This window comes from Adiantum capillus-veneris, chromosome 16 (assembly GCF_014529385.1).
Source record: "Adiantum capillus-veneris isolate H3 chromosome 16, ASM1452938v2, whole genome shotgun sequence".
Lineage (NCBI taxonomy): Eukaryota > Viridiplantae > Streptophyta > Polypodiopsida > Polypodiales > Pteridaceae > Adiantum > Adiantum capillus-veneris.
This window is the reverse complement of record NC_140946.1, coordinates 65611881-65636282: the sequence shown is the minus strand read 5'-3', so window position 1 is coordinate 65636282 and position 24402 is coordinate 65611881. Positions and strand designations below refer to the sequence as shown.

The 24402-nt window shown below is 40.6% G+C and overlaps 1 protein-coding gene across 1 annotated transcript; it reads left to right on the top strand.

Annotated features, from left to right (window-relative positions):
- The first annotated feature begins 19002 nt into the window (after nucleotides 1-19002).
- LOC147439195 (beta-fructofuranosidase, soluble isoenzyme I-like) lies at nucleotides 19003-23317 on the top strand. Its single transcript, XM_086485071.1, has 7 exons — nucleotides 19003-19312; nucleotides 19432-19440; nucleotides 19841-20715; nucleotides 20804-20965; nucleotides 21888-22129; nucleotides 22250-22340; nucleotides 22967-23317. Exons 1-7 carry the CDS (start codon nucleotides 19105-19107, stop codon nucleotides 23150-23152), a joined length of 1773 nt encoding a protein of 590 aa, XP_086341197.1. The 5' UTR covers nucleotides 19003-19104; the 3' UTR covers nucleotides 23153-23317.
- The last annotated feature ends 1085 nt before the right edge of the window (nucleotides 23318-24402 follow it).

Below are 24402 nucleotides of genomic sequence, written 5' to 3'. Positions count from 1 at the left end.
ACACATGTTTCTGCCTTGTCCTCCCGGCTTATGGAGAAGCCATGCTTCCCATGGCCCCCCCTCTTTGGTAGTCGGCATGCAAAAGCATACACACCCTTCTTCTTCTTGGAAGGCCAAAGAAAGAGTAAACGAGAGAGAGAGAGAGAGAGAGAGAGAGAGAGAGAGAGAGAGAGAGAGAGAGAGAGAGAGAGAGAGAGAGAGAGAGAGAGAAGGAGAGATAGAGAGATCATGCAGCCATGCAAAACCTTTCCCCCTCCTCCATAGCCTCTCCCTTCCTTGAGCTCTGATACCAGTGAAAGGCCAAAGGGTAGACTGGCATGTGGTTCTCCTCCCAACCTCCCTACTTATAGCCCTTGGCCCTTGCAAGTAGGTCCCCTTAACTCATGCCTGGCCCTTGGCTCCTAAACGTAGTGAGCCATTCAGTCCCTGGACCTTGGCATGCTACCCGGTCCTACCATTGGCCTGACATGATCTATATAGGAATCAACAACTAATATTGGCCTTCATCTTGCAAGCTGCGCTCTGTGTTCCCCCAGATGGCACTAGTGAGATCTTTAATGAAGATGTCACTTTCATTAATCTGCTATACGCAACCATCTGCACATGGAGTTATTGTCAAAATACATTCTTTTTTAGTGGCACACATAATAACTTTCTTTGCTTTGGCATCATTTTTGCACTGGATAATAAAAAACAACATATCAAATGCACTTTTATGGGTGCACCAACACTCTCACACTAGTTCAGAAAAACCGTAACCGTGACTTGAAGACTTCAAAAAAATGTACATGATTATATCAATACAGATTGAAAATGATTTTCACTTTAAAATGCTATGTTTAATTGTGTAAACTGCATTAAAAAAAAGTAACTCTTAAGAAAACCATCGAGATCGAAAAATACAGGTTAAAAACCCAAAACATTGCAACATATTGTGATAAACCATAAGACATGAGTTCATATTTTGCACATTGCACTCTCACACTAGTTCAAACAAACCATACCTATTAAAAAATTTTGCAAGGTTATATTCATTCAGGTTGATAACCACTTTCACTTTAAAATGCTATGTTTAATCGTGCAAAATGCAATAAAACCAAGTAACTCATAAGAAAACCATCTGGATCGAACAGTACATGTTAAAAACCCAAAACATTTTAAAATATTGTAATAGACCATAAAGAAGTGAGTTTATATTTTGCACGTTACTACTTTAAAAAACATTGATATAATAAAACACATGTGCATTGTAGTGTACATATTGACAATCTCATTTTAGCTCATTTAAAACATTGCTAGTGTATAATTTCATGAAAAATATGACCAATTCTCTTCCCAAAATACCGCTCCTACCAAAAGATATGAGATATTGCCAGAAAAAGCTTTAGACACAATAAAACATGCCATCATAAGTTGATAGCTTCTTTCACCTATAAAAGCGGTGAGCTTTGCAACACGGTCATTGTTTGTTCTAATGGCTGTATTGACCAAAAGATGAAAAAGAAGAATCCTTTGCAAGAGATAATTGTATGGCACAATATGCACATAAATGCATCTCACCAAAATGTAACCATCAATAACCAAACAAAAGAGGTCACTAAAAGGTCCACTGCTAGCATTTTACAGGTCTATGGTTGCAAGGTCGTTACACCCACCATCGATGGAGCTACATGTGTAGTGCCCCCGCTACTATTGCATACAATCAAGGGTCTGGTTGCTCAACCCCACACCTTCCACTTCTCATTGAAAAGGATGCGGTGTAGCATTGGTTGGTGGTCAACAAACACATAGTGGTTATGTTTTGCATCATGTATTTGATAAGAAATGCTTGCATGAGATAACATCTCAAGTGGACCCAAGCTTTTGGCGCATGCAATATTCTCTTTAATGCTATCCGTGTGGGATGGGTGTCTAACCTCACTCCTATCTTATTGCAGATTTAGCGAGAACCACGATTAAATTGTCAATCCATGGGATGAAGCTGACTCGACTAGTGCATAGAGGTTACAAGAGGTTAATCTCTTGGAAAACAACAAGCAACTCGCATCTAACTCAAGCTACACTCAAGTGACTGAAATCAGCAAAAGCTAGTCGCTCATCGACAAACAAATCACATCCGTTACATCATCAAATGACATCCAAACATAACGAAACTTCTAGGAAATGTTTATAAGACCTAAGCACGCATGCTTATGGTCTCAAATCTCACTTGAGGTCAAGTGCAAAAATCACGATTATTAACAGCAGTAAGTTTTTGACCTAGTCGTTTTCGACCCAAAATGCATCTAAATGCTTAGCAATGATGCCCCGATACCCCGCCTATACTTAGTTTTTGATTTTGAAGCATATATTCCTACTTATGATGAAATTAGGCCGCGAGTCGACGACGCCAAAATCTACGAAATACCTTGAAATGCTTACGTCAATGCATAGATCTCTTACATGCGGTTGCAACGCAACAGACGCGACTGGATTGTGACAACCGGGGAGGGAGTAGGAAGCACGAGAAGGAGAGAAGTGAGCGCCGTTAGCTCACGCTGTGTAGTTCATTATCCAAAACTCAAAAATAACTTACAAAAATTGGCTTTTATACCTTAGCCAAGGTTTTTGGTGGTCAAAACTAATAATTTGGAGGCTCTAAGTAAACATGGGTAAAGACAGGTTGATACATCTGGAAGCTTGGTTTAGCTCCGGCTCATCGATTATAAAGTTTTATCCGAAAAATAAGAGTTACAATATTCTCGATTTATCAAAATAATAAGTGTTTTTACAATGAGAGTTCCAAAAAATGGTATCCAAATTAGCTTGCTGCTAACATTCCTCCCCTCCTCACTTGTGTCGTCCCTTGACACAGCTTTATGGGCTGAAATAATCTTCGGGTTGACGGCTGGCGAGGCGGTCTTTAAGTGCATGTAGAGCCTTTTCATATCTGCTCTTTCTCTCTTTGTCTGGCATCTGCAAAAAATATGTAGTGAATCTGTTTTTTAGCTCGATTACGGAGTAGCCTACGAATATGGAAGTCAGGTTGCTAATCACTGGCCCAAAATCTTTGTTCGCCAAGTGAAAAACCCTGTGTAGAACGCTTTCTCAAATGCCAACATATTATGAGATGGCAAGAACATGCAGCGGACGTAGAAGCCATAAAGGACTTCTTTGAAAGGTTGGCCACTGAGATCGTAGCATAAACCCTTATTGCCCTCGAGGAAGGACATCCACGGGGCTCCTTCTTGCTCTGGCTCATGAAAGACTTCAATGCATGTAAGCAGCATTCGAAAAATTTTGTAGAGCATAGCACATGAGAGATCAGGGAGGCTTTTGAAGAATGACATGGTGTCCGCTAGGGTTTTCACCATGTAGTCCGTTAGCATGTAGTGTTCCCTTTTTTGGAGCTGGCAATCTTGGATAATTCAGCCATGTAGACCGCTTCTTTGTCATTGTCTAATGTGCTTGTCACGTCCTTACTCTTGGTACAAGACAAAAAGTTGGATCCTTTTGAAGTTCCACAGGTGCTCTTGTGAACAGAATCAGGTATCTAGGATTCTTGTTCAGCCAGCTCTTTCTCCACTTGGGGTGGACTTCATCTGCTCCTTCTACTTGCGTGTCTTTATAAAGTCTTTCCTTAACCTGTAGCATCTCTACCTTAATCAAGGGATATGGTAGTGATCCCTGATGCCATTGTGCATTGATTTGGTTGGGAGTGAGTTGATAACATTGACAGAGTGAAGAACTCTCAACTCCCAATCCATCACTGCTTTCCATTGCTCATCTGTCTCTTGAGTAACCTTTTCTTTAAGTGCATCTTCCTCAGCTTTTGAAAGTTGGACCATTGGCACTTCATCAGCTTCTGTTAATGGTACCTGAAATTCTTCTTCGCCACCTAGTCCTTTTGTTGGTTGTGTTTCCATCTCAATGAAAAAGACTGAGGGAATATCAATATGTGGCTGCTCTGACGTACCTGCTTCTGTGCTTCTTCTGCTTGTTTTTCTTGCTCCGCTGCATTTTTAGCTTTTCTTTCTGCTTCTTGAGCTTCTTTTAGCTTTAATGCCTCCGCTTCCTGATACATTCTCTCCAAAATCCTTTGGATCTTGTGCTTCTCTCCATGCAGGGTGCTTTGTTCTTGGTCCTTTTACTTCTATAGGTACCCATTTTGCAGGGTCCTTGCCTTGAGCTTGGCGGATTTGTTCATAAGAGTGCTTCTCTCTCTCAAACCTTGCCTTCTTCTGTTGAGGCTCCTCTTGATGTGATGCCACTGTTTTCTTTTCATCTCTTCAATGCGGGCTCTTCTTTCCTCATTGTCTGAGCTATCGTTGCTATGCCCTTCTAGAGAGCTCTCAGCAGAATCTTCATCGAATTTGTAAGTTCTTTTGGGGAGTCTTGTGGCTTGAGGGGATGGCTAGGTAGACACTATCCATGTGTTCTGGTCTGGGGAAGATGGCAAATTGTCTGCCAAGCCAATAGCATGGTAGGCTACACACATGTCATCTTACCCTCTTTCTTTGTACCCTTCAGTGTGGACAGAACATATTGTGCGTGGTTGATAGGTTGCCTGGTTGTCGACTTTAACACTTGTGTAAATGTAGTTGCAATTGCATGATTGGGTATTGTGTATCTTGGTGATTCTTTGCGAGAAAGTGGAAGTGTTGATGATATAATCTTGTCAGTTCTTCCACTTGCTTTTGGATAAGATCAACAAAGGTTGCAGTAGCGGTTTCCTTGATGAAGGTACCTGGTGTCTTTCTATCTCTAGCTCTCATGGTGATCCCTTCTGTCGGCAATGTGAGGGCTTCGGACACTATCTCTTTCGTAATTACCACTTGGACCTTGTTCCCTTGCTGGTCAGAGATCTGGATTGTTCCATCTTCCTTGATTGTAGACAGGAGCTCATAAGCTTTCTAAAAATCTACTCCACATGGCTCTTGGTCATAGAACTCTCTCATCCCAAGCCTTATGTTAGCTTCTTTTGTCTCGGGCTTTGCTGCGACATTATAGACCTCTTTTTACAGAAGTTGTAGTTCTACCTGATGTCCTTCTTCACTTTGGAATCTACCTGTGAAAACCATTGTGTTATTCTCCTCAAGCTATTCTTTAGATAGATAGGTTGCTTTGGCTGTCTTTACTGAATTGGTGTCCAGTTGTTAGGGTGGTAGCTCTTGTAGCTTTTCCTTTTGGGAGACCCTCTTCTTAGCCTTCTCGGTAGCTTGCATGGCTCCTGTTAAGTGAATAGTGTTTTAGAAAATTTGGCAGATTCCGCCATGAATTGTCCTTCAGTATGAATTGCTGACAAATTGAGTCCAATTTGCTTCAAACCAATTTTTAAACATGCATAGATGCATAAAAACATGTAAAGATCATGAAGTCCAAGCAAAAATTTGTAACAAAAGTAAATAATCGCGATTATTTACAGCTGAGAGATTTTTTCAACTTCTTGCAATTTTGACATTATAGGCTTGAAGTATGTATCAATTAGATACTCTGAATGAAGTGTGGGCTCATTTGAGCGCACAGGATGAAAATGGTGCCAGATTTAGGCTTGAGGTCTCTGAAATAGTAGATGTAAAGAAATTTTGAGATTTTGAACTCCAAATTTGTTCAAACTTGGTTAGTGGGCTTAGGACATCATGTACTCTGGTCCCATGATGGCAAAGTTGCAATTTTACCCCATCTTGGCAAAAAAGTAAATTATCGCGATTATTATTTTTTTATCAAAATGATTTTTTTTTTGTGCAACTTGGTTCTAAGCATGGTGTAGACTCTGTGTCTGTGATATGAGGTGATTTGGATCAAAAAATGTGACTCATAACTCAGAACTTGGTTTGAAAGGACTTCTTTGCGTTTTTTGGCAATTTTCCTAGTTATAATTGATCGTTTTGGCTCATACTTGAAATGTGGCATGTAATAGGCGTGTACAAGTGATAGATGAGGTGATGATACCATTTTCAAGCCAAAATATTGCAAAAGTAAATAATCGCGATTATTTAGAGCAGTCATCTTTTTCATGCAAAACTTGAGAATTTTGACCTAAACATATTCTATACACCCAAAACAAGTCCTAAGTTGAATTTGGTAAAACTTGGTCTTGCCAGCATCACTTTGTGCTTTCTCGACTCTAAAATCACCAATTTTTGGGACTACATGGCTTGTAGAGTTGGTTAGTCACTTTTGAGGCTATGGACTTGTCCGCTACATAGTCCTGAAGCAACTCATCCAATTTTGGCCCATTTGGAGTCAGTTTGACCTCGTATGTCAAATTTGACGCTTTGTAGCCTTCGAGCCGTTTTTTACTTTTCGAGGGCTTGGCTTGATTGATTTTATAAAACCAATCATATATATTGTGTATAGACCTCGTATGTAAGCTGTCTGTGGAGTCAGAATCCAATTTTGGCATCTGCGTAAAAACCCAGCTTTTATACTGGGGACCGCCTTGACCTTTGCCGAATGGTCAACTGTTGATATAGAAATATTCTATTATGTTGGGGTATGCTACAGTTCAAGTCTCATCTAATTCGGTTGAGCTGACAGGCCGCTATGGTCGATTTTTTATCGTAGGTCTTCGTGCACTACTCGGATTCTATGATTTTTTCCAGGGGTTTAGACTAGCTACCGGCCGTACAGAATGGATCATTGATAAGTATAGAACTTACCCCTCATGTCTCGTGTGAGACGGCACTGAAAACAGGCAACTATGGACTCCAGAAAATGTACGCGAAGAAGGTCGAAAAGCTCTCTCTCCAAAGACAACAAGTGGAAATGAGGTGATTTTAGCTTACCTTGGGTATCTATACGCGGACATATCTCTCCAAAGGCAACAAGTGGAAATGAGGTGATTTTAGCTTACCTTGGGTATCTATGCACGGAATTCCCGAACCATTTTTTCCCAAATTCCTATGTTAGTCCTACTAGGCCGTGAAATCTATGTTAGGCTCAAGAATTTCCCCAATCGGATTTCTATAGCTCATTCTGCAAAAGTAGGTACGGTCGCCTAATTTAGGCTTCCTGCTTCCATCTGCCAATTTGATTGAAATTTTTTCTGCCTCTCCGCTTTGTCTTTCTAATCATTAGTATATCTTCAGTTTTTTCATATGAGCTCCTTTGCTATTTACTGTTAATTTTTGACCTATTTATTAGAAAAATCAAAGAAAATAACACATTGCACTAAAAAAGCAAAGTAAAAATTCAATAATTAATAAAATCCATTGAAAAACACATCTTGACTGTTGTTTGTTGGATTTCTCCATTTCTTAAGTCTCAATATCAAGAAAAATAATGGAAAATAACAAAAAAGAACTATTTTTTGATTATTTTCTGATAGTATATACACTATTTACACTCATCAGAGAGATATTATCATTTAAATTACCTTGTTGATGATTTATAAGGGCATTATTAGGTAATTTTGCAAAAATCACAAGTTAACATCAAACTTTCCCTCTCTCTTCAAACATTGCCCTTAATTACTTAGTGCCCTTCCACCCCGCGTACTCCGGGACGACTATGTACATGGGGTGAACAATCACGTCTATGCATAGCCTTGGTTGGCTCTACCATGCTTTTCAGATCGATGCAGTTCAAACCATTATGTTGTGCAAGAGTTGGGTCTTGAGTAATTAACTCAAGGGTTTCTGATGTCGAGGCTTTTGGATGTTGTCTTCCAAAGAGAAAATCTTATAGCTTGTATGCTCTTTGCTTGATTGTACCATCAGGATGCTTTACACGCTGATTGCTTGAGCTATTTGTATCACTTTTGACTGTTGTCAAGCTTTTAGCCGCCATTGATATCTTGGTTCGTCTTGGTCAGAATGGTGTGGTTGAGTTTTCTGAGACTTAACTCTCCATTGCTTGATCGGTTTTATAGTTTGCGGAGAAGACAAGTGCTCCTTTTTCTTCCACATCCATTTCGTGTTATGTTCCTTGTTCAGAGATACTCGTCTCTGTGTTGTGATATTTGGAACCGTCTTTGGTATTGTCGATGATGTTTTGGGCACCCAGATTTGAACCGGGTTTGTCCTTAAGCTGTGCTTTTGGTACCCAAATTTGTCTGACTCCTTGCATGCTACTTGGAGCATTTACTTGTCAATAGGATGGAGAAGATTGGTTTCTTCTTGGTCTGCTTGTTGGTAACCTACTTTCCATTCCTCTTTGCTTGGTGCAATTGGAACAATGAGTTGTCCGCCTTTAGGTGATAGCTTGAGCTGATTTGTATCCCAATCTAGTACTGCCTTGTACGTCCGCATCCATGAGCTCCCAAGAATCATTGTCTCATTCATGTGTTCATCTGGTAAGCATACAAACTGATGAGTACAAGAACATACATGTACTATCACAGTTAAGTTGACTACTCCCAATGTTGGTGTTGGGTTCTTGTCATCCTTTGATAGTCGCTATTCCTGTTGTCAAAGACTGATTGGTTACTTTCTTGTCTGTGGAATAACTGACTGCATTTCCTCGAGCTCCTGTATCAACCAATACATTTGTTCTATGATTGTTGAGTTGTACTTTGATGCGAAGGTCCATTCCATCTAACCATTCATCATCTGTTGTTGACACGGCATCTTTCGGCAATTCCCATTGTCGGTCATCTTTTTCCAGAGTGTTGATGGGAATAGGTATTTGTTGATTCTTGAGAGCAGTTTTCCTTTTGAGTACTCACAGCTGAGCTTCTTCTTGGGCTTCATCAATAACCTGCTATCGTTTTATCTTCCTTTGCTTAGCTGCATGCATCCTTTCTAGCAATTCATTGATTAGTGGCACATTGTACTTCTTTAGTCGACATCCGCTAATCCAATAAGCCATTGGTTCACCATCTAGGGTGGATAACTTAACTGCTCCACTTGGAGATACATCTTCAATGATAAACGGTCTGTTTCCCTTTTTCTTAAACTTGGGAATGTGTTTCTTAAGGGAATAGACTAAAACTAAGTCCCCTTTCTTGAAGATTTTTGTAATTAGGTGGGAATCAAAAAATTATTTTTGCTTCCGGTTTTGTGCATAGATGTGAGCTACAACAGTTAGCCTTTGCTCATCTAGATTTTCTAAATCTTCAAGTCTCTCTGACAATTTCTAGTCCACTCAAGATCCTTAGCTACCCTTAGTGTCGGCAATAGAAACTCTATTGGCAGTATGGCATCAAGACCACAAACAAGGTCAAAGGGTGTAGCATTCAAAACTGTTTTAAATGAAACTCGATAAGCCCATAGAGCTGCATGGAGATTCATTTCCCAGTTTGTCCTTCCTGAACTAACCACTTTGGTCAATACTGAGCTAAGAATTTTATTCGTATGCTCAGCTTGGCCGTTTGCTTGGGGGTGATAGGGAGTTGATTTGTTATGGATGATCATAAATTCATTAAGCAGATACTCGATAAGCTCATTGAGGAAATGAGTTCCCCTATCACTGACAATTTCTATTGGCAATACATATCTTGTGAACACATACTCATATAAGTATGCGACGGTTGTTCTGGCATCATTCTTTTGAGTTGCCTTAGCCTCGGCCCACTTGGTCAAATAGTTCGTAGCTACAATGATATATTGAGCTCGGGTTCTATAAGCAGGTGGCTGTATTGGCCCAACAAAATCTATAGCCCATTTTGCGAAAGCTCTAGCCCCCATCATTGGTCTTAAGAGCATGCTATCTACACGTGTTGGCATTTTTGCTCGTTGACAAGCATCACATCTCCGAACATATTCTTTGGCATCTGCAAAAAGTGTTGGCCACCATATGCCTGCCATTAATATTTCTCTTACAGTGGTTTCACTAGAAAAGTGACCTCCAGCTAGAATATATTCGTCTTAATCTGCACAAAGATGTAGATGTTGGTACTTACCTCTTCGATACAATTGGTTTCCAATAAGAGCATAATATCTTGCTTCAATTTTGATTTCTCTTTGACGGCGTTTACTCATATCCTCAGGAAATGCTCGGCTTGATAAGTAAGTAGCTAGATAGTTACTCCACTTAGGAACATGCGACATTTGGAACAATGTTACATGAGGTATGGGTGTTTTTTTTAAACATTGAGGACAATTTTTCACAAAAGAATGAACATCACTCCTCATAGCTGGCCAAAATACTCCAAGTCTCAAGATCCGTCGCATAGTTTGATCTTTTGCAAAGTGAATTCCTATTATAGTAATATGTGCTTGACTTAGGTATTGGGTTTTCTCCTTAGGATTGATGCATAAGAGCAATATTCCATCCCGATTTCTTTTGTACAACCTTTCAACTAGCAATTGATACATAGCCGATTGCTCAATCAATCTGATTTTAATAGGAAGTGGTATTTTCAAATCCACTTGAGCTATGGTCATCAATGATACCATATTTTTCGACCATCGAGGTATCATTTTAACAGAGAAAGGATATGCATCTGATAGATCATCATCTACTCCTTTAGGTGGTTCCCCTGAAACAATCCTTGACAAATGATCTGATCTTTGATGTGTAGTGCCCTTTTTCCCAACTACAATGAAATCAAATTCTAGAAGAATGATGAACCATCTCACTATTCTTCCTATGTTGCATGGCTTGTCGACCAAGTACAATAAGGCTTGGTGGTCCACAAAGAACACAAATTTGTTTGCTAATAGGTAATGTCTATACTTTTTTATGGCATAGATCATTCCTGATCCTTCCCTTTTGGTGGTGTTATAATTATTTTTTGCCATAATCAATTGCCGGCTAGCATAAGAAATAGTAAAATCAAAATTTTCGTCTCCTGGTTGAGCTAGTATACACCCGATGGAAAAATTGGAAGCATCTACATGTATGTGAAATATCTTATTCCAATCTGGTGCTTTCAATATTGGAGCTGAAGTGAGAGCTTGCTTAAGCTTCATGAAGGATTCTTCACATGCCTCAGTCCATTCAAAGTGTGTAATCAAAATATACATGGGTTTTACAATTATAGCGTACATATAAATGAACCGTTTGTAATATCCACAATGCCCCATGAAGGCTTGAACCCCCTTGACTGTTGTCTGTTTAGGCAAATCAGCAATAACATGAATTTTGTCCATATCAATAGCTATGCCATTTTTAGACACTATATGTCCAAGAACTTTTCCTTGTCTACCCATGAATGTGCACTTCTCAGGATTTAAGCAAATCCTATAAAAGTCTACATTTTTTTAATACCTTTTTGAGGGGTTCAAAATGATCAGCTCGGATTGATGAATGTATGCATAGATCATCCATATATACTTCCAAGAATTTTCTAAGATATTTCTTAAAGCATGGCTCATCATTTAAAAGGTGGTAGGGGCATTGGTTAACCCAAAAGGCATAACCCAATAGGCACAAATACCCCATTCCGTTACAAAAGCAGTTTTATGCTGATCTTTTCGGTCAACCAAAAGTTGATTGTATCCCAAAAAGCCATCTAAAAAGCTGTAAGCTTCTTTTCCTGAAACTCATTCTAAAACATGCTCAGTGATTGGAAGCGGAAAGTTATCTCTAGTGGTAGCTGCATTCAATTTCTTGAGGTTGACACACACGCGTAGTTTTTCATTTTTCTTGGGCACTACCACAATTGGAGATACCCAATCTGTGTGTTCGATTTCATAAATGAATTCAGTCTCCCTTAGCTTTTCAATCTCTTCTTTGATCTTCCTAGCAAATATTTCATTGTATGTGTATGGCTTTTGTCTACTTAGTTTTGCATCATCTCTCATGGGTATGGTATGTTGACAGATTTTTGGATTAACACCCTTGAGATCCTTGTAAGACCAAGCAAAGATATTTCGATATTCTTTCAGTAAGCTTAACAAAAGCTCTTCTTCTTCTTCCGTAAGGTCATTTGCAATGTAGGCTGGTCTAGGCTCTTCTCCTGGTTCGGCCAGATCTATCTTTTTTGCGTTTTCAGGCCCTTTGTAGGACTCTCCTTGTTTTGATAGTTCTCTAACAGGTTGTTCAACTATGATTTTTCGATCTTAGAGAGTATATTTCTTGTAATGGGATGGAACACTCATTACATCTTTACCCTCTTCTTCAGTGGTTTCCGTTTCAGTTGTATATATCTCCTTTAGAGTTTTTTTAACTCTTGATATTTCTTTTTTCGTTCGACTCGTGTCATGGTTGAATCCTTGTCCTGATTTTTAGGTTTTGCTTGAGTTTCTTTTCTCATTTTTCTAGACGTTTTTCCAATTTTTGGATTTTCGTTTGAAGGATACATGCCCGTTATTTTTTCATTGACACAATCATGTGCATCTATCTGCATCGGGAACTGTGTTCTACTAGAGATTGATGGCATAGGTCTAGCTTTCAAATTTCTAGTGTCTCTTTTTCATCTATACCATTTTTGTCTTCTTGGTCTCTGGTTAGGAAAGTCAAAAAGCTTTTCCTCCCCTCCTTTCATGAGTAGCTTAGCTCTCACATGTTCTTTTTCCGACCCTGAATCATCTGAGGTAGGTGAGTGTTCTTGTAACTCATCTGTTGCATCATAGTAGAGGTCTGAAAAGACTTATTGAGCTTTCATCAAGTCCTTGAATTCCGGAATTTTGTCTTCAATGTGGAGGGTTGAGATCATTTGTATGGGAATTATGTCATAGCCATCCTCATTGCAAAATTGAGTAGGCATAGACGTATTTACACATACATCCATTGTCACTAAAATTTGAGTCCACTCAAATGGCTCAAACAAATGCTCTAGAAAGGTTTCACGTACATAAGCTTCATCTGTGCAATCCCTTTCTAAGATACATTCTTCTCTTTAGCTCCCGTTTTCTGAAGCTCCGCACATCCAAATAGGAGTGTCTTTGTTCAACCAAGATGGAAGCTTAGTTTCAGCTAAAGAAACTGAATCGAATTCTTGTTTGGGCGTTTTTATGGCATCTCTATAAGTGTGATCTTTTAGATTAACCCTTGTTATCGATCCCATTTGCTTCAAGTACAGATAATTGTTCCCCCAATCTTGAATGAGTTGTACTTGTCGCATGAAAGGTCTTTTCAATATGATTTCGTAATTGAGTTTCTTTCCCACGTCTACTATGGCAAAAGTGTGTTGATATTCAATTCCACAAGAATTAACTATCACTTTTTCAAGCAGTCCTAATGGTTTTTTAATGTGTCCATCAGCAAATTGCAATTTCATTCGAGTTTGTCTAATGGTTGGTTGCCCCCAGGATTCCCATACTACTTTCGTGGCTATGGCTATGCCTGCCCCAGTATCCAGTATTGCCATGGTTTCTATGTCATTATATTTCACTGGAAGGGTTGTGTTTTCTTCTTCCCCTTCGTTGTATTCTCCAACTTTGTTCATTGGAACATATCGAATCTCTTTGTTGTCCATTTTGTGTTTCAATTTTCCCAAATTTTTTGTAGTTAGTCCTGTTATTCCCACCTTCTCTAGGATTTCTTGTAGATCATTCCATAGATATGGCCTGATTTTCAACAGTTCTCCTAAAGTAAGAGTGCATTGGATGGGTATAGACATGATTGAATGAACGTTGTCTACTTCTAGGGTTTGTTTCGCTCTTTTTACTTGAGTGGTTTTACACACTATGGATTCATCTTCGTTAACTCCCAAATAAGAGGGTAATGTTTTAGACATTCTTGAAGCTTCAGATCCACAATCCCCATACAAGGATTATACATCCATGTCCGTATCAGGAGGTAGATTGTCTAACCAAACTTCCTCTATAGGAGTTGACTTCAGAGTTAGGCTCCCATCATTAATTAATAATCTCTCTAACTTTTTCCCATAGGTGTCCTGGCCAGTATTCTTCTACGAATGGAATTCCGTCTAAGGCATCTTCGTTGTCCGACACTATAAGTTCTGGCTCTTTTGTTTCAAGGTGGAGTTCTACCACCATTTTGGATTTTTCTTTATTGGCTCTTACCACAAGCTCCTCAGGTTCTGCCATATTTTCAAGCTTGGGTTTTTGTTTTTCCATCATCTCTTGCGTGATTCTTACCAAATTTTGATAAGCTTCAAGCTTAGCTGATTCCATGTCTGGAGAAGGATAGTTTTTCTATTTGTTTTCCATGTTTTGTCATTCTTTAAGTCCTGCTTGGTAGGCTTCCAAGGTTGCATTAATAGGCTCAAAAATTTTGTCAACCCAAATTGATCCTCCAGATTTCACGATGGTTTCCTTGATTTCATGGTGGTTTCCTTGATTTCGCTTCCAGTTTCTTTCACCTTTTCTTGGAATAGCTTCTTTGCTTTCTCCTCAATTTCAGCCCTTTATTTCTGTTTCCTCATCTCATACCTTTTGTTTCTGCTTCGTTTGGTCTTTTGAGAGGAAATTTTTGTAATTTTCTGAATCATGAGAGGAGTTATGTTTCTTTTTCTTAGCCTGGGCTCTGGTGATTACCTTGATTGGAACAATCGGTTCACTCTCAGATGAGCTACTAGGTATCACTTGGACTACGTTCACTACTGTTTTACCCTTGTTTAAAGGATTTTTTGGACAATCTTCCGGGAAGTGTCTTCCCGTTTTGCAACATTGTATGCAATAAGCTTCAACTGGCTTGAGGTTCTTGTCGGGCTCTGGGTATTTATTTTTCCAATGATCATCTGCACCACACTTATGACAGTTTCCAGATCTTGGCTTAATCATGGGTCTTACCATAGGAGGTCTGACACCTTGATTAGCTACATAATACATTGGTGCAAGCTCTTGTGTAGCATAAGTCACAGGTTCTTCCATTGGTGGTGGATGTGAATTATACCAATCTCCTCTACCATTATTGTAGATGGACTAGGATCAGCATAGGGTGTAACAGGCACTAGTACTTGTTCATCTATGACTCCCTCCGGATACATGTACTTTACAGGCACTTCATTATGTCCCGGATATGGAGGTTGTTGACCCAACACTGGTTGAGGTATTTCCATACCTTGGTCTTTGAGCTGGGGCCATATTAGGCTGATATCTGTACATGGGTTGTCCTTGTGGCCTCATAGGCACGTATTGAACATTCCCATCGTACTTTGGTCGGTAATAGCACTCATTGGTCTCATGGTTGGTCCATTTACCCTCGATTGCACACCACTTTTGCGGCCTAATTGGTTGTCCCTGTTGAGGTATCCCTTGTACTGGTCCTATCATAGGTGCTTTTTGCATGTTATTCATCCTTTTGAGCATGTCTTCTATAGCTGAAAGCGGTGCAACAGCAGCTGTTCCCACTTGAGCTGGTTTAGTGGATGCTGTTTTCTCACTTTGGTTATCTTTAGGGACATCTTCTTCGTTGAAAATATCACAATTGTCACCTAAATCAATAGCATCTGACACACACTCTTCTAGGGTTGTATGCTTCTTGCTACACAATATAGCATGAAGTTCTTTATTTAGCAGTCCCTCTAGAAACAATGATACTAGTCGTTCTTTTGCAGGTATCTCTAGCTCTGGGCATCTTGCAATGTATTACTTCATTCGAGTTGCACAATCCCTCACAAACTCACCTTGTTTCTGTTTAAAGCTGTAGATTTGAGCTACCGTATCATGTTTGATCCTTGTTTTGGAACAAGCAGCTCCAAATACTGAGCTAAGGTATTCAAGTCCATGATTGACCTCGGTGGAATGTTTTGGAACCATGTTAACACTTTTCCTTCTAATGTCATTCCAAACCCCTCGAATTGAGTATGAAAATCAAATATGTATTCTGCTCTTAGTACTTGCTTAAAGTTTGCTAAGTGGTCATAAGGATCCCCAAATCCACTGTATTTTCTGACCCATTTCTGAAAATCAGCTGGTCTGACACGTCTCTTTGGTTCAACTCTCGGTCTCCTGGCAGTTGGTCTTGTTCCGAGTCCTTCAAACCAATCTGTTGGAAATAGTGACTCATGTAGCCCTCGATTGGCTTTAGTGTCATCCGGTTTTCTTCATGATGAGGTGGTTTCTGGTTTCTTAACATTACTCCCAGAAGATCTCTCACGATGTTCTTCTCTTGGGATAGTTTCTGGTCCTTGGCCCAATGTCCAATCCCTTATGGAATACCTTTGATATTTGGTTTTTCTACCTCCACAGGAGTCATCATAACAAAGTTGTTATAACAATCCCTAAACAGGTAGGTTGGTAGGTCTGTTGAACCCTTATCTTTGATCTTGAAGATATAGATGATGTTCATGGGTGTTTATTATCCTGATTTGGCATGCAAAGTCCATAGAAGATCTTTGACATTTCTATCCTCCCAACAATAGACTCTGATCCTAGGATTATCCGTACTAAGCCGTTTCAAAGGCTTCAAATCAACTTGATCGTATCCCTCGGATTCTAAAGTTGGTGGTCCTTCTTTAGCTGCCATATCTGGAATTATAGTGTTTACTTCTAAACCCCATTTGTCTATCACGTCAGGGTTTTCGACTTGTAAATACTGAGTTCCGCTTCTATCCATGTACAATTTTCCTTGTTTGTTTGCCCTGATTTTCTTTTCGAACTCAATACCATGGTCATCAATACGGATAGCATACTCTTCATTAAGATCCAGGTAAACCTGAGCTCCATGGGGATTAGTCTTATAAAATGAGAGTATATGCTTGTAGCACACTGTCGTTCCGGTTTTTGAGTGAGTCGATTAGGAAGACATTTCAGATGTTGAATCTGAAAAAGTGTCTGAGACTTCTTCAAGGATAGTGTGCAAGGGATTGCCTTGATTCACACTCTCTTCGGTGGATACTCTACTGGAGGTTTCTCCAAATATGCCTTGGTTTCTTAGTATATGACCAGATCTGAGGTTCATATAGACTTGTGAAGCCCTGGATAGAGTACTTACCGTCGAATTGACTTGTTGTCAATTTCTTCCAGCAACTTCTGTCAAGCTGCCGGTTCCTTGTCTGCAACCTGATTCCCGTATCAATTTTGATCAAGTTAGCTATTCTTTCACAAAGACTGTGTAGTTTTTGCTAACTATTGTGATTGGTCTATGTGGATTACTTCAAATCGAGCTATGGGAGTCATCAATTGAGACTTTTAGATTCCACTTTTGCAAAAAAATCAAAGGACTAATTTGCAACCTGAAAACTGAGTGAACATGTACCAATTTGGATCCGATTGAACCCAAAATTTCCTGGTGGCCTTGTATTATGTTGGTCTAACATTGTATAAGTTCAAAAGTCAAAATTGGTTTCTCTATGTAATAGTAGTAAATAATCGTGATTATTTACTTTTGTCAAATTTTTGCACTTTTTGGCTTAATTTGCCAAGTGTACAACCTGTTAAGGTCCTTGGACAAGTTTCACTAAGTTTAGACAATATCTGTTCAAGTTTAGCAACTGTTTCGTGTCCGCAGACTCTGATTCCAAGAATATGGCTTAAGTCTCAAATTTCACCAAAATTGATTTGTGTGGTTTACTTGATATGCTTGACCTTGTGGTATACTCAAATGTGCAAAATTATCAATTTTTGTAGCAGATGTAAATAATCGTGATTATCTATTCCGGCTAATTTTTTGCAATTTTTTGTCCCAACCTTGACACAGATCTGTTAAGCACCTCGACTTAAGGTCTCTAGCCAAGTTTCATCAAGTTTGGACAATTTTTGTTCAAATAGTCATCAGTTTTGTGTCCGCAGATTGACTTTGCAAATTTGGTCACAATTTTCAATCAATGATCCAAATCTTACCAAATTTGGTTTGTGGGAATCTGGGAGCTCTAACTAAAGATGGGTAAAGACAGGTTGATACAATCTGGAAGCTTGTAGCCCCGGCTCATCAATTACAAAGTCTTATCAGGAAAATAAGAGTTACAATATTCTCGATTTATCAAAATAATAAGTGTTTTTACAATGAGAGCTCCAAAAAATGATATCCGAGTTAGCTTGCTGCTAACAATCCGTAATCCTATCTTCAAGGATTCTTTGATGAGAGCAACAAAGAAAGTATTTGTGACACTTGATTACAACAAGATGCATATAAAATATCTAGATAAAGTGAACTTCATTAGAGAGTGTTCTGAAGTGTATATTTCTTGAGTACATGCCATAGTATGGATTTACAAATTCTCTTGATGGTTGGACAAGCTGTCAAAAGATATCCTTGATAAATGTGATGTTGATGTGTCCAAGAGAATCCATTTTTATTGACACAATTGATGCATCTTTGAATGGAAAAACAAGTGGTCTTCTAGCAACATGTATGAGCGTGGAATTTGAAAATTTGATGGGCCCAAAATGTCACTGCTATTGCCACTAACAATCCATCTAACTACAAAGGTGCAGAGCATGCAATTGAAATCAAGTATCATGAGATTACCTGGGTTCCATGTGCTACTTACACTTTGAATTTGCTTCTTAAAGACTTTGGGAAAGTGTCTTCACTGATGCAGACTCTAATAGATGCTAATCATGTCATCAAGTTCATTAGAGAGCTTGCTTTTACTTATGCTCTATTTAAAACTAGTCACCCAACAAGATGAAGAGCCCCATTAGGCCTCTGTCCCACACGAGTACTTAGGCACGCTTGAATAACAAATTAAAATAGTAATGGTCCAGATCAAGTCCACTTCCTGACATTAGCGTGTTTTTTGTTAAAAGCCGAGTCGTACTCTGTGCTAGTAGGGGGAGCCGGGGATTGAATCTGCCTTTTTTGGACGATTTTCTACTCTCTCGTAGTGCTGCAATTGCCTCACTAGTCTTGCTGAAAATGAAAGGGCTATGCTATGATTTAGGAAAAGTGAAATCCACTGCGTTTCTCTCCTGGTTTCAACCAATGAGATTGTTCTCCTCATGTAGCTTTTCGGCACAATTTTTGCAGCCCTGCTCTCCTCCCTAGAGTGCGACCAGGGATCATCTCTTTTTCCCACTGCCCCTACTAATATCGAGCGTGACCCGGCTCTAAGTGTGCGGTGTCAAGGTAATCTCGCATACGTTTTGGCTTTTGCGACTCAATGCCATACAAGTCCGGGCAGACTTGTGTGACACGAGCCTTAGAATACTCCCATGTGTTAGACGTAGGTATTTGGAGCTGACTCGCTATTCAACTTTTCAAGGGGGGGACCAAGATATGAGGTGTCTCGGCTATCACGGAAGAAGACATAGGATAGAGAGTATAAAGCAGAGAGGAGTTTTCTTGCTGCTGGCCGTGTGTGCAGTGAGCGAGATTTTAGAAACACGAACGTGTGCACAAGAGAGGACAAGACCCAGAGGGAGAGAGAGAGAGAGAGAAGGAGATATGGCGATGCTGCTCCTCTGCTGCAGGGCGTTGATGGTGGCGCTTGCGTTGTTGATGTTGGGCGTTGCAGAATTGGGGTCCGCGTCCCATCACGTTCGCTTTTTGGCGCCCTCTGGCAGCCAGCTGAGCGCTAGCGCCGCCGTCGCCGCTCTACCCCAGCCTTACCGCGCCTCCTTCCACTTCCAACCGCCCGACAACTGGATGAACGGTATGGCTTCTTCCTCTGTTTCCTTCTCTCTCCTTGCAGTAGTAACTCTTCCTTACTTCGGTTTGTTGGTTGTCTCTTTTGCACGTTCTCCCTGGCTCGTCGACTCTTCCTTTCTTCAGATCCCAATGGTAAGCTCCTTTTGCTTTTCCTTAATTCAATTCTGCATTGCCCACGTCTCTCTCTCTCTCTCTCTCTCTCTCTCTCTCTCACACACACACACACACACACACACACACACACACACATCCCAATGGTAAGCTCCTTTTGCTTTTCCTTAATTCAATTCTGCATTGCCCACGTGTCTCTCTCTCTCTCTCTCTCTCTCTCACACACACACACACACACACACACACTCGTAATGCCATCTCCATTGTCAAGAGAGGTTTAACTTGATGAATGCTGTATTGGGAACAGGCACGCCGCACACACCTTAGCTCACACACACATATGCGCACATGCCGGGCGCCGCGCCCCCCTTCCACACACACTGACTGTTGTCTTATATGCTTGCTGGTCTTTATTGTACAGGGCCTATGTTCTACAAGGGTTACTACCATCTTTTCTACCAATGGAATCCCTATGCTGCTGTATGGGGTAACATAACATGGGGTCATGCGGTCTCCACAGATATGATACGGTGGCACATCCTAGATCTTGCTCTCCTACCCGACCAGTGGTATGATCAGTATGGATGCTGGTCGGGCTCTGCGACTTTCCTCAATGGTAAGCCAGTACTTTTATATACTGGCTGGAGCAATGTCTCCTTCTCTCGTGATAATCAAGTGCAAATGCAAGCCATGGCTATAGCTGTGAATTACAGTGACCCATTGCTGCGACAATGGACCAAAATTCCACAAAATCCAATCCTCACCGCCCCCGATGGCATCAACAGCACCAAATTCCGCGACCCGACCACGGGCTGGCTCGGAAAGGATGACAAATGGAGAATGATTGTAGGGGCAAAGAGAAAGCACAGAGGACTTGCGATTCTCTACAGGAGCTCTGATTTTGTCCAATGGGAGAAAGCCAAGCATCCTTTGCATAGTGTTGCTCGCACTGGGATGTGGGAGTGCCCGGACTTCTACCCGATGCTAGCATCGGCATCACGCAATGGAATCGATACTTCTGTTACTGGGCCTCATGTGAAGCATGTGCTTAAAGTTAGTTTGGATGATACCAAACATGACTATTATGCAGTGGGCACGTATGTGACCGGCAACGATTCTTTCATTCCTACGAATGCCAAACTAGATGCAGGTCTTGGACTGAGGTATGATTATGGGAAGTACTATGCGTCAAAGACGTTTTTTGATGATAATAAGGGCCGCCGCATTCTGCTTGGTTGGGTGAACGAATCAAGCATTGAGTCGGCAGACATTGCTAAGAACTGGTCATCAATGCAGGTACTGACATTGGATGAATATAAGTGCGATGATGTAGCGATACATGATGGTTTTATTTTTTGCTAATTGACCAGTGTGTGCCATGCAGGGATTCCCAAGGATAGTGTGGTTGGATGCGGAGAACAGCGAAAGGATTTTGCAGTGGCCAATTGACGAAATCAAATCTTTATACAAGCAGAAGAACACATTAGAGAGCATGCGACTAGATATTGGGCCGGTTGTAAAGGTCAAAACGACTAATGGAGCTCAGGTAGATTCTTAATGCAAGCCATGTATTGCGCTTTTAGGATCCGCATTTCTAAAATTCTTTGGAAGCGCCGGTTGTACATCAATACGCCTTTGTCCCCAGACTGTGGAACCTCAGCGGGCGAGTGATTTCACGTGATAACGAATTAAGTATGCATGCGGTACGACAAAAAGATGTGTTTGGTTGGTAGGGTTTACGTGGATCATGAAGAGGCACTTTCAATGAGGAGTTGATATGTGTTTAGCTTGTATGGTTGGAGTGGTAAAGGTACTCACAAGAGTCATGGTGAGAATTATACAGGTTGTCTATTTGTAGTTCACTTTTGCACTTTACATAGTGCATGATCTTGTTTTGAACTTTACTCATAGGAGTGCACCTTTACTTTACATAGTGCATGATTAGGGACTTCTACATAGTACATGCGCCTGTTTAAAGTGCATAATTAGGGAATATGCCCCAACACATGAGCTTGCAAGACATGAAGACCCGGGCAAGACATCATTTTGGTATAAGAGAGAACATCTACAACATAGTACTTGGGCAAGATAGAATTAAAAAAGGATAAGTGTAGGTATTCGAGTACTGTAGCATTTGTTTGATTAATGCATACTATGTTGAGAAGAGGGAGCACCTCGTTGTTTGTCCGTACTGTATATGATGGATTTGGAAATCCTATGTTTTTCCCTCTCTACTAGGTATAGATATGGTTACACATCTACCTTTTTACTAGTTTTGAGGATGCATAGCTTGAGATATCCTGCATATGAATCGGCACATGCACACAAAGGCTTGTTTTATGTAAGGCTAATCACAATCTATGTGCATTTTTTAAACCGTTCTTCGTCTGTTTGTTGCTGACAGTGTCGTTGTTATGGTTACTTATGTTGGCATTTAATGTGCTTTGCTTGCTTGCTTATATTGGCAGCTGGATATAGAAGTGGACTTTGCACTACCTGAACTCAAGCAGGCAGAGAAGTTGGAGGTGAATGCAAGCAGCGCCCAGCAGCTATGCAGTGAGAGGGCATCCTCACGGAGCGGTTTGGTGGGGCCATTTGGGCTGCTGGTTCTTGCGTCAGAGGATCAATCGGAGCAAACCGCAGTTTTCTTTTACATTGTGTCAGATGGTCGTGGCTCCTGGAATGCACTAGTGTGCAGTGATCAGAGCAGGTTTTCTCTCTCTCTCTCTCTCTCTCTCTCTCACACACACACACACACACACACCACATGCACTTCCTGAGTTCCATTTTATGGCCTGCCTTTCTCATATGTAACTTTGCTGTTTTACAGATCGTCCCTTTCCACAGATCCTGACAAAACGGCTTACGGAAGCTTCATTCCTGTATTTGGGAATGAAACTACAATGTCTTTACGTGTTTTGGTGAGGGCTATGGCACTTTTTATTCTGTTTTTCTCACTGAACATGCATCGCTGAAAAGATTAAACTCTGCAAAGAGAGAATATTTTGTCACTCAAATCTCTTGGGCTTGGTTGTTTCAAGAACTAAGCATAAAATGCATTTACATGTTCACATTCACATTGGATAAGGTTGCTAGATCAGGCCTCATGTTTATTTGAATTGGCGAGCATCTAGGGCTTCAACCACCATTGTTTCATCCTAAAGGAGGATAATACCCACGTTTTTAGGCAGAACGTGCAATTTGTACATGTTTACGTTAACATTGGATAAAATTGTTGAGGGTTCAAGCTTCATGTTTACTTGAATCAGTGAGCATCTAGGCTTCAACCGCCATCGCTTAATCCTTAAGGAGGATGATGTCGAAGTTTTTAGGCAGGACTAATTGCACTTGTGTCATTTCTATGCGCCAGAGCTCGTCTTTCTTATTCCATTTCATGTATAGTGACAATTGGTAGCGAGGCTCTACAGTAGCGAGGATGCACGCGTTTTCTGCATTTTCCTTCTTCTCACCATATTCGTTGCTCATGTGGAGGTGTGTGGTCCCTTCCTCTGATACATTTTCATGTTGCTTGTTCATTGCAATGCAGGTGGACCATTCAATTGTTGAGACTTTTGCGCAAGGAGGCAAGGTGTGTATTACCTCCCGTGTTTACCCAACCAAGGCCATCAATGAGGAAGCTCAGGTGTATGTGTTCAACAATGGGAGTGTGCCTATTCAGCTCAAGAAACTGACTGCATGGGAAATGGAGACGGTTGATATTGGCCCATTCTAACCATATTGTACATGATTTTCTGATTCTTGATCCAAATTCCAAGCATCAATTTTGCAAAAGAGAAAAGGGCCGCACACGCCGACATCATGAGCACAGCCACTTGAGCATGTACCATTGCAATTTTTGAGTGTACCACTGGAATAAATAAAAATTATTATGAACCAACATTAAGGCACTCCATTATTGAGGAGAGTTTCCACATCAGCGATGTCTTATCTTGCCAAGAGCTAGCTCATTCTTCTTTGCCCAACAGGGAATAATTAACTGTCTAAACTGTTTTGCTGTGGCGGGAAAATTCTTTGCAAAAAGTGTCAAAACTTTGAGCGGAAAAGGCTTGTGCTTGCATGCCTTTGAAATTTTACCACATGACTAGCAAGGTGGACAAATTCCTACAACAATTCTCACGTTGTAGCTTGCCTTCACATCATGGGCTTCTGTGAGGGGGGCATTGCATACCTAGCTAGGTGCGGTTGGGGCCACCCCAAGAAGAAGATTCAAAAATTTTCTCATGTAGGAAAACATAGTTTTCCCCAGTGTTTTTCATACAATGAATAACATCATGAGCTTCTACTTGAGAGGCACCGCATACTTAGCTAGGTATGATTTGGGACAGGGGGCTGTCGGCCCGGTGGCCTCCCCCACCAGGTCGGCGGTCCGCTGCCCCCAATCGTACCTAGCTAGGTATGCGGTGCCTCCCTCGCAGAAGCTCATGATGTTGAGGTAAGTCACAATGTGGGAATTATTGTGAGAATTTGTCCAAAACTTCTTGTGGGCCCCTTGCCCCCAACCCCACTTGGCAAGGTGTGCAGTGCCTCCTAAACAATACATGGAAACAATAAGAAAGAGCCCATTTTCCTACATGAGAAAATGTCAAAATCTTCTTGTGACGTACCTTGCCGGGCAAGGAATACTTCGACTTTCACTTTGCATCAAAGTTGCTCACCGTTTGAAAATGGGTAACGTAAGATGGTTCTTCACCAACCAAAATCTTGACTCATGAATAGTGACAGGGGACATTGTTATCATCAATGCCGACATATTCCCCGTTAGCCGACATCATTGCTCACCTATCCTGGTTTGTAGTGTTGAAAATGAAAATTTCTGGTTGTAATTCCATTCAACCTTGATTACAAGGTAGGAAATTCTGCATTTGACTTGCAAATATGCCTTCAATTTTGGCATAAATAGTGGTTGCCTCATTAGTTTGACCTTAAAAAGTGTCTTTCTTTATCAGTGGTCGACTCATCATG

Bases quoted from the DNA above. Each gene is read 5' to 3' on its own strand.
- LOC147439195 (XM_086485071.1), top strand. From the start codon at position 19,105: ATGGCGATGCTGCTCCTCTGCTGCAGGGCGTTGATGGTGGCGCTTGCG. The intron at 20,716-20,803 runs GTACTGACATTG...TGTGCCATGCAG, and splicing joins AGAACTGGTCATCAATGCAG to GGATTCCCAAGGATAGTGTG. The intron at 22,341-22,966 runs GTGAGGGCTATG...ATTGCAATGCAG, and splicing joins CAATGTCTTTACGTGTTTTG to GTGGACCATTCAATTGTTGA.